Source organism: Euleptes europaea, chromosome 9 (assembly GCF_029931775.1).
Source record: "Euleptes europaea isolate rEulEur1 chromosome 9, rEulEur1.hap1, whole genome shotgun sequence".
Classification (NCBI taxonomy): domain Eukaryota; kingdom Metazoa; phylum Chordata; class Lepidosauria; order Squamata; family Sphaerodactylidae; genus Euleptes; species Euleptes europaea.
In genome coordinates this window covers 8,516,722-8,526,613 of record NC_079320.1, presented here as the reverse complement: position 1 = coordinate 8,526,613, position 9,892 = coordinate 8,516,722, and the positions used below count along the sequence as shown (strand labels likewise).

Here is a 9,892-nt window from a genome sequence, read left to right as displayed (position 1 = left end):
CTCTTAACCACGACACCACGCTGGCTAAGTGCACAGAGCCACATTTATACAAGCCTGTGGGAAGAGTGCACAGTGCTCTTTGGATCCTGGCCAGGCGGAATGTAAACCACACAGAACTGAACGGCAGGCACCAAAGCGTGATCCAGAAATGTCAAGTCCGTAAACAAACAATGGAGCGACGCCAAATTCTGAAAAATACTGATTTTTTTGTTTTGTTTCCTTAATATACACTATGTACACGACAGCTGCAAAACTGACCATACAATATATCACTGGTTTATAGAGATAAATTAGCAATACAATTCCAGTGGACTCTGTTGTTCCACAATACAAAAACAAAACATTTCCTAGCAGTGTAAACTTTGGTGCCTCTGGCAGCTTCCCTCCCCACCCCCATCCCAAATTAGACTTCTTTCTTTTTTAAATTAATAATAATAATAATAATTAAAAAAAAAAGAGCAGCCGATGTGCAACGTAGATTTCTGAGCACCAGAAACATAGCCAAACCCATTCGGCTATTTGTTTCGTGTAACTTTCCTTTGGCGCTTTCTATCAAAGCACCGAAGGGTTAACCGGATATTGGGAGAGGAGGAAGAGGAAGAAGGGGAGGACGAAAGCCACTGGAAAGTGAATCCAGCACTTTCCTCTTTTTTGTTTTTTTTTAAGCAGTCAGTCTGTCGAAAAAGCTCGCATTCGGAAAGCTTGCACGTACCCTGGGTACCCGGAACAAAGGAACGGAAACAAAGTCTCTGCTTTCCTCCTCTCCTTTTTAATTTGTTCTCTCTTCTCATCTTTCCACTGTGGAAGACTTCGGAGCCTGTCGCCTGTCAGCCTGCTGTTCGGTTCTCCTCGTGGTTCTGTTCGACGGAGCGCCCGCCGAACGGCCGCTCTGCACCACAGCAGGCTCAGTCGCTAGCAAGGCCAAGGAGCCATGGTTTGCAAGATGATCGCTCTTGGTAGGAGACTGATACGGCACTGCAAGGGGCCCAGAAGTCTTATTCCGCACAGGGTTGTGACCTCTCCGTTGGGAACGGTCAGATGCTCGGGGCCCGCTGTGGGATGGAGGAATGAGTGCGTGCACATCTTCTTCTGCAAGGGAGATCCGGCTCGAAGGGACTCGTCTCAACAGTGCGGACTCGGAGCGAGGAGGGACTAAAGAAGCGGGAGCGGCCCACATTTTGGGTACGTCTCCAGGGTTGGCCATCATGTCCTCGTCGGTCTCTGCAGCTTCGCTAAGGAAAGGGGGCGGGAGGGTGCTGCTGTGTTTGCTGCAGGATTCGCAGCAGAGCTTTTTGTAGCCAGGAATGGAGCAGTAGCGGGCCAGAACCTCCATCTGGCAGAAAATTGACTTGTCTCCCTGGCAAGGTTCATCTGCAAGACAAGACACAATGCTAGTTAAAGGAACATCAGTGTGGTGTAGGGGTTAAGAACGGTGGTTTGGAGTGGAGGATTCTGATCTGGAGAACCGGGTCTGATTCCCCACTCCTCCACACGAGCGGCGGAGTCTAATCTGGTGAACTGGATTTGTTTCCCCTCTCCTGCACATGAAGCCAGCTAGGTGACATAGGCCTAGTCACACTCTCTCAGTCCCACCTACCTCACAGGGTGTCTGTTGTGGGGAGGGGAAGGGAAGGTGACTGCAAGCCAGTTTGATTCTCCCTTAATTGGTAGAGAAAGTTGGAATATAAAAACCAACTCTTGTTCTTATTATTCTTTTTTTTATTTTTAAGATATGGAATTGCTCAAAAGATTCCTGTTCCCCATGGGCCACTTATGTGCCAAAAGATATGAGTGGGAATTAAGATCTAAAGTCTGGACATAGACTTCTTTTCTTTGGGCATAGAGCAGGGGTCACTGAGGGAGCGGGAGGGGGGAAATTCCTGCATTGTTCAGGGGTAGGGCTAGATAACCCTTGAGGTCCCTTCCAGCTCTATGTTTCTAAAGCCACATTTACGGTGTAATCCTAAACACCATTACTCCCTTCTAAGCCCATCGACTTCCATGAACTCAGAACTCTGCGAAGGATTGCGCTAACAGATCCTTCAGCTGAGATGGCTGGAAGGCATGAATCTTCAATGCTGCAATCCCCAAATGCCTACTTAACCCATCATTATGCCACCTTTCCTTCAAGGACCTCAGGACATTTCCTTCAAGGACCTCAGGACCTTCAAGGACGTTGTTCCTCTTCTTACATTTTATTATCACACCAACCCTGTGAGGTAGGACAAGGCTGAGAGACGGTGATGGTGCCAAGGTAATCTAGCAAGCTTTTGTGGCAGAGTAGCCTTTCCAGCCAGGCCTCCTGGATCCTAATCCAACTTCTCAGCAATATAACCCCCCCCCCCACCAAAAAACTAAGGCCTATGTGGGGTTCTTTGAGGGAAACCACTCTAAAACATGCCTCCGGAGAAGCACTCTCGACCAATCTTCCCCAGCTTAACGTTAATGCTTTAAAAACTTGAAGTGCCCTAAAGGTGCCTCCGGGGAAGCCAAGCGAAGCGTCGGCTGAAACCAGATTACAGACGCATTAAAAAAAAAGTCCCATCTGAATGCAGGCTGCGCTTTTGATAGAAGAAAAGAGAACAATTTGCAACAGTCAATAGCTGTCGAGCTCAGAGACCCCTTTCAAAGTTGGCCGTGACAACTGCACATACCTCCCTACACGCTGCAGCCACATTTTTGTTTGTGTCGAACGCTTGGGTCTGTTGTGTTCTCAGCTTGTTTGATTTCAATGGCATGCTCCAACGGGACCCTTTATCCCACCGCCAGTATATTTTATTTAAAACATTTATTAGCTGCCTTTCAAGACGGCTTACAGTGCAAACAGAACAAAAGACATCGAAATACATAAAGTATGTAAAAAAAATGAATAAAAATCACAATTTAAAACTGCCAGTTCTACCAACGGTCTCAGGTAGAGGTGTTTTACATCACCTAGCACCCGATCCTTTTAACGGGGGATGCTGGGGATTAAATTAATCATAGAATCACAGGGTTGGAAGGGGCCATAGAGGCCATCTAGTCCAACCCCCCGCTTAATGCAGGATCAGCCTAGAGCATCCCAGACAAGTGTTCGTCCAACCACTGCTTAAAGACTGCCAGAGAGGGGGAGCTCACCACCTCCCTAGGTAGCCGATTCCACTGTTGAACTACTCTTACTGTAAAAATCCCTCCCAATATCCCACTAAAAGCTCACTGGTGGGAACAAAAGAGAAGGCCTTTTCAGTGGCAGCCCCACAATCAGGGAACAACCTCCCCAGGGAGGCGTACCTGCCCCCTCACTCTCAATCTTTAGGAGGCAGCTGAAGACAGTTTTATTCAATGACAACATTTGATTGCTCTCTTTAAGAATTTGAAGGGCTGTCACTTAGAGGAGGGAAGGGAACTGTTCCTGTTGGCAGCAGAGGAGAGGGCTCACAATAATGGGTTTAAATGATGAGCGGAAAGGTACCGGCTGGATATTAGGATTTTTTTTTTTTTACAGTAATAGTTCTTCCACAGTGGCCCCTTCCAATTCTGTGAGTCTATTATTCTGTTGCCCCTAAGAGTAGCAATTCGGAGACAGACAAGGAATGACACCTAACAGGGAAAAAGGTGCTGACCCCACCTTCCAATCTGACTAACACTTCCTCTTCTGTTTCCCTGGCAGGGTCTTCTCCTCTTGTTTTGTACAAAAGACATTGCTTACTCCAACACTTCCAAACCCTGGAAAGATTACGCTCAGGATTGTGGGGCCCACACAAAGGAACAGGTGTTCAAGGGATGGGTTTAGGTGGCACCTGGGGATCTTTCACTATTACAACTGATCTCCTAGTGACCAAGATCAGTTCCCCAGGAGAAAATGGCCACTCCGGAAGGTGGAATCTAGGGCATTAGACCCTACTGAGGTCCCTCCCCTCCCCAAACCTCACGCTTGCTAGGGTCTACCCCCCAACATCTCCAGGTATTTCCCAACCCAGACCTGGTAACCCTAGAGAGCCAGCGTGGTGTAGTGGTTAAGAGCGGTGGTTTGGAGTGGTGGACTCTGATCTGGAGAACCGGGTTTGATTCCCCACTCCTCCACATGAGCGGCAGACACTAATCTGGTGAACTGGATTTGCTTCCCCACTCCTACACCTGAAGTCAGCGGGGCGACCTTGGGCTAGTCACAGCTCTCTTAGAGCTCTCTCAGCCCCACCTTCCTCACAGGGTGTCTGTGGTGGGGAGGGGAAGGGAAGGTGATTGTAAACTGGTATGATTCTTCCTTAAGTAGTAGAGAAAGTCGGCATATAAAAACCAACTCCTCTTCTTCTTCTTTGATAGGGTGGGGGGCTGGACTGAAGAAGGACAAGGGACCTCCTTCCTCTTCCACCAACACAGTTTTGCTGAGGAAGTGAGGTCGATTTTACCTCCAGGCCGCAGGTCTACACAGCCCTTCCTCTGCACCGATCCCAGGACCCAGGAGCGATCATTCCAGGAGTCGGAAAGGGCCGCAGGAGGGAAGGAAGGAAATCGCTGCATGCTCTGGATTGTTGGAAACGCGGCTTTCTATTCTCCCCTCCCTAGTATAGGGATGTGATCTCCCTTCCCCCATTTCGATGCTTCAAAACTATGTCAAGGTAACAATTTCTTAATTAAAAAATGTTATTTAGACAAAAAGCACAGATTAGCATCTTATTTGATTTCTCTCAGCATGTGGGGCTTCCTGTTCTCGGCATGGCTTTCTAGCTCATTACGCGCGGGGTCACGCAAATTACCAGCAGTCAGTTCAAGTGGCGGAAACGTTCACATTGATATGTATTTTAATTCTTCACTGGATACAATCTCAATGTGCTCTGCGAAATCAACAACACGTGGGGGACTCGCAAGGACTTGTGGGGGGCATATTATCCCCCCCTCCATTATTTCCTTTATTCTTTCCCTGAAAGCCCCCATACAGGGTTGCCAGGTCCCTCCCCTCCCGGGCCACCAGCTGGGGATGGGGGTGGGTAGGACTGCCAGATCCAGGTTGGGAAACTCCTGGAGATTTGCAGATGGAGTCTGGGGAGGACAGGGACTTCAGTAGGGTACAATGCCACAGAGTCCACCATCCAAAGCATCCATTTTCTCTAGGGGAACTAATTTGTGTAGTCTGGAGAGGAGCTGTAATTCTCCGGGATCCCCAGGTCCCACCTGGCATCTCTACCCCCTTTGTCTCTCCCCCTTTCCTGCTTCCTCATAAATTCATAGTTAGAAGGGTCCATAGAGGCCATCTAGTCCAACCCCCTGCTTAATGCAGGATCAGCCTAGAGCATCCCTGACAAGTGCTTGTCCCGCCGCTGCTTGAAGGCTGCCAGTGAGGGAGAGCTCACCACCTTCCTGGATGGCTGATTCCACTGTTGAACAGCTATTACTGTAAAAAAAAATTTCCCTAATATCCAGCCGGAACATTTCTGCCCTCAATTTAAACCCATTGTTGCGAATCCTATCCTCTGCTGCCAACAGGAACAGCTCCCTGCCCTCCCCTTCAAGAGCAATCATGTCCCCCCTCAACCTCCTCTTCTCCATACTGAGCATTCCCAACTCCCTCAGCCTTTCCTGGTAGGGCTTGGTCTCCAGGCCCCTGATCATCCTCGTCACTCTCCTCTGCACCCGCTCCATTCTGTCCGCATCCTTTTTGAAGTGGGTTCTCTAGAACTGAACACAAGACTCCAGGTGTGGCCTGACCTCCCCTCCTTCCCGCTCACCAGCCAACCTAGATTCAACTGCCCCCCCCCATCTTCAGCTGTCTTGCCTTCCCTTCCCCTAGCAGCCTCTGCCTGGGAAAGGAATGGCCCAGTTGGGCAGTCCTGGCTACTGGGCTGGGCCCAGTAGTGTGGTGCTGGCTGCCAGGCCATGCCTAGTTGAGTGGTGGGGAACCCACAAGGACTTGCGGGGGCTACCCTATTTTCCACTGTATCTCCTTCCCCATATTATTTCCTCTTCTCCTGGGGGGCCAGCGTGGTGTAGTGGTTAAGAGCAGCAGACTCTAATCTGGAGAATTGGGTTTGATTCCCTGCTCCTCCATGTGATTCCCTCCTCCTCCTTCTAAAAGGTAGAGAAAATCAGGGTATAAAAACCAACTCTTCTTCTTTTGGGTTTTGCTGCAACAGACGAACATAGTGGGATCTGATATCTTTGTATGGAACCCAAAATCATTCTGGGGGGCGATTAAGGGGCATTCAAAACCGGTTTCCCCTTTTATGCCGAGCCTAGCAGGAATGTGAACCCAATGAAGTCATTTTGTCAACATCACTCTTTTCAGAGGGGAGCAACAGATCGGAAAACACGATTTCACAAAAACGGAAAACCGCGGCATGCATGTTTGCATCATAGGCCTTTTACTGCCCTCTAGAGTCCAGAAAGTTACAAAACTACTCATACTTCATGAATTGGCAGGTAACTGTGTCAGTCCACGGAATAAATAAAAAAGCAACAGATGGATAATGGGCTGGATCTTGCGGGTCTGATCCACTAGTGGAAGCACTTTCCTCTGGGGGAAGAAGCCAGTGTGGTGTAGTGGTTAAGACGGGTGGTTTGGAGTGGTGGACTCTAATCTGGAGAACCAGGTTGGTTTCCCCACCCCTCCACATTGAGCCTCCTAGGTGACTTTGGGCCAGTCACAGTTCTCTCAGTGCTCTCTCAGCCCCACCTCCCTCACACCTCCCTATGTTCTTCACACAACGCATAGTTAAATTGTGGAACTCCCTGCCCCAGTATGTGGTGATGGCTGCCAACTTGGGGGAGTGGACATGTTCATGGAGGAGAGGGGTATTTGTGGCTACTAGTTAAAATAGATACTAGTCATGATGCATAACTATTTTCTCCAGGATCAGAAGAGCATGCCTATTCTATTAGGTGTCATGGAACACAGGCAGGACAATGCTGCAGTCAGTCTTGTTTGTAGGCTTCCTAGAGGCGACTAGTTGGCCAGTGTGCGGACAGAATGCTGGACTTGATGGGCCTTGGCCTGATCCAGCATGGCTTTTCTTAGGTTCAGAAGGTTCTGGGGAGATGAAGGGAAGGAAATTGTAAGCTGGTTCGATTCTTCCTTAAGTGGTAGAGAAAGTCGGCATATAAAAACCAACTCTCCTCCTTTTCCTTCTTCTGCTAGCAGCTCCTGGACACTTGGATGTGAGTTTTATGTAGTAGTTGTACAAGCAATGGGTTGGAGCCAATGGAAAATTTCTGCTAATGGAAGGGAGTGGGATTTCTGCTGATTCCCCATCCCCACTAGAGAACCTCAGCTTCCTCCCCATGCTGCTTCCGGGGGGGGGGGGGGTTCCTGTCCCAAAGTAGCATAATTTCAGGGGGAATTGTGGGCTACAGCAGGAACATGATAGGAAAGAAGAAGAAGATTTGGTTTTAATACCCTGCTTTTCTCTACCTTAGAGTCTCAAAGTTGCTTACAATCACCTTCCCTTCCTCTCCCCACAACAGACACCTTGTGAAGTAGGTGAGGCTGAGAGAGTTTGGAGAGAACTGTGACTAGCTCAAGATCACCCAGCAGGCTTCATGTGGAGGAGTGGGGAATCAAACCCAATTCTCTAGATTAGAGTCCACCGCTCCTAACCACTACACCACGCTGGAAGTCCCTCTCTGCTCACAGATGGCAATCTGTCCCGTCAGCAGAGATTTACCAGGAGATCCAAGCCAATGCCTGTAATTTATACTCATAACAGACATATACTGCTTATTTACTGGTCTAAATAAGGTTGGAGAATGCATGCATTTTGACGGGGAACATTTGGGGTAGGGAAACAGAAAAAATAAAGAATCAAGGGTTCAGTTTTGCATTGTGGAGATGCACCCGCCCAACAGCAACTCGGGGGTTGACACAGCACGGCTGAGAACTTCGAAATCATCCCTAGTCAACACCTGAACACATGAAGCTGCCTTATACAGAATCAGACCCTTGGTCCCTCAAGGTCAGTATTGTCTACTCAGACTGGCAGCAGCTCTCCAGGGTCTCAGGCTGAGGTCTTTCACATTGGCCATTTATGCATGGGAGGTTTTGCTTTGGATTTGCCACTCTCTAGAGGCACGTTTTCCCCATCCAAATTCTCCAGATTCTGAATGGGGGCTTATTGTGGAGTTTTGACAATTTGGATGGGGGAAATGTGCATCTAGAGAGCGACAAATCCAAGGCAAAACCTCCCGTGCATAAATGGCCATTACCTGACCTTTTCAACTGGAGATGCTGGGGATTGACCCTGAGAGCTTCGGCATGCCAAGCAGATTCTCTGCCACGGAGAGGCTTATCGCACCAACAATTTACAGCATATTATCATCGTGCTCGGTGTGTGTGTTTTGGATGCGTATTCTTCATTACCGATCGCACGGTGCCTGTTCAGACTGCTCCCAAGACGGCATATCGTCATATCGCAAGGAGGAGCGTGGGGGAGCACTGTGTCATGTCTACGTTGCTGATGCTTCCCCGCCTCCCCTCCCCTTTTTTTTCACGCATGCGCAATATCATTGATCCGAAGGAGTGCTGTACAGCATTAAGAATTGCCGCATTTGAACAGCAGGGAAACCCTAATCACAATTTATGCAGGCATACCCCCAACCCCCCCCCCCCCAAATGAGCCATTCCTTGCACAGTGCTAATCACAGAGCTGCCATCTTTTTGGGCGTTGGTCCAACAATCTTGCATTTTTTCGTTGGGACGAGCACATTAAAATAAAAATTTGAGAGCAGGGCGGCACCCCGGCAGCGGGAGAAAGGGAGGAACAGGCGGGGAGAAACTTTGTGCCGGTTGATCTAATGTTCAAACGTTCCCGTGTTCCTTTGTAAGACCACAAGCACTTGAGAGGGGGGGGAATTAAATAACAATAATGATTGTTGGATGCAAACGGGAGGGGAGGGGGAAGGTGGGATGGGACGAGAAAGGCTTTTCATTGGGTGTTGCAAAAAGAGGGGGGGAGAACTGAATAGCGTATATAACTGAACGCACCCCTTGGTTGCCGACACAACAAAATACATCGTGGTATAGGCGTTTTGGGGGAAAAAACAGATGTCTGGCGCTTCCAAAGCATTTCCAAGGCGAAATGGGAGGTCTGAGGTGCGATCTAACCTGGATAACACGTTTTTTAAAAACGTAGTATATATATAGCCCCGTGGCGCAGAGTGTTAAGCTGCAGTACTGCAGTCCAAACTCTGCTCATGACCTGAGTTCAATCCCAACGGAAGTCGGTTTCAGGTAGCCGGCTCAAGGTTGACTCAGCCTTCCATCCTTCCCAGGTCGGTAAAGTGAGTACCCAGCTTGCTGGGGGTAAAGGGAAGATGACTGGGGAAGGCACTGGCAAACCACCCCGCAAACAAAGTCTGCCTAGAAAATGTCGGGATGTGACGTCACCCCATGGGTCAGGAATGACCCGGTGCTTGCATAGGGGACCTTTACCTTTACCTTTAGTATATACTGAGTGCGTTAGGCCCCTGAGTCACAATCCTTCCCCCAACAGTAAAAGGGACAAAACATTTAAACGTTCTGGACTGCCGCTCTAAATGGTCTACATTTTTTGAGCTTATGCAAAAGGCTCTTCAAAGCACCATCCTTTTGCTTGCTCTTATCCTTAATTAAAAGAGCTTTTTATTTCAGAACTCAGAGCTGTTCTTGTAAAGAGCAACAATGTTTATGCAGTAAATAACATTTTAAGGAGCAGGAATTTTCAGTGGCTTTTGTACAGTATGTCTCCACAATATCACCTTTTCATTGGCTGTTACTGTTGCTTGTGTGGGTGTATGGTCCAGGATTTATAACCCTTTACTATACAGACTCTGGTATGATGCTCAAGGCCTATATGATCTCCTGACCAAACGGTCAGTAAGAAAAGATTTACAGAATGCTGAAGCTAAGGGAGTGGGGCCGTGGCTCAGCAGAAGGTCCCAGGTT

General features: G+C 48.6%; 1 protein-coding gene across 1 annotated transcript in view; it reads right to left on the bottom strand.

The window, feature by feature from the left end:
* Positions 1–787: 787 nt before the first annotated feature.
* Positions 788–9,892, bottom strand: part of ADAMTS3 (ADAM metallopeptidase with thrombospondin type 1 motif 3) — a 112,494-nt gene continuing 103,389 nt past the window's right edge. The window contains exon 22 of the mRNA XM_056855776.1: positions 788–1,371. Within this exon, the coding sequence (XP_056711754.1) occupies positions 788–1,371 (584 nt within the window). The remainder of the gene's footprint in view (positions 1,372–9,892) is intronic.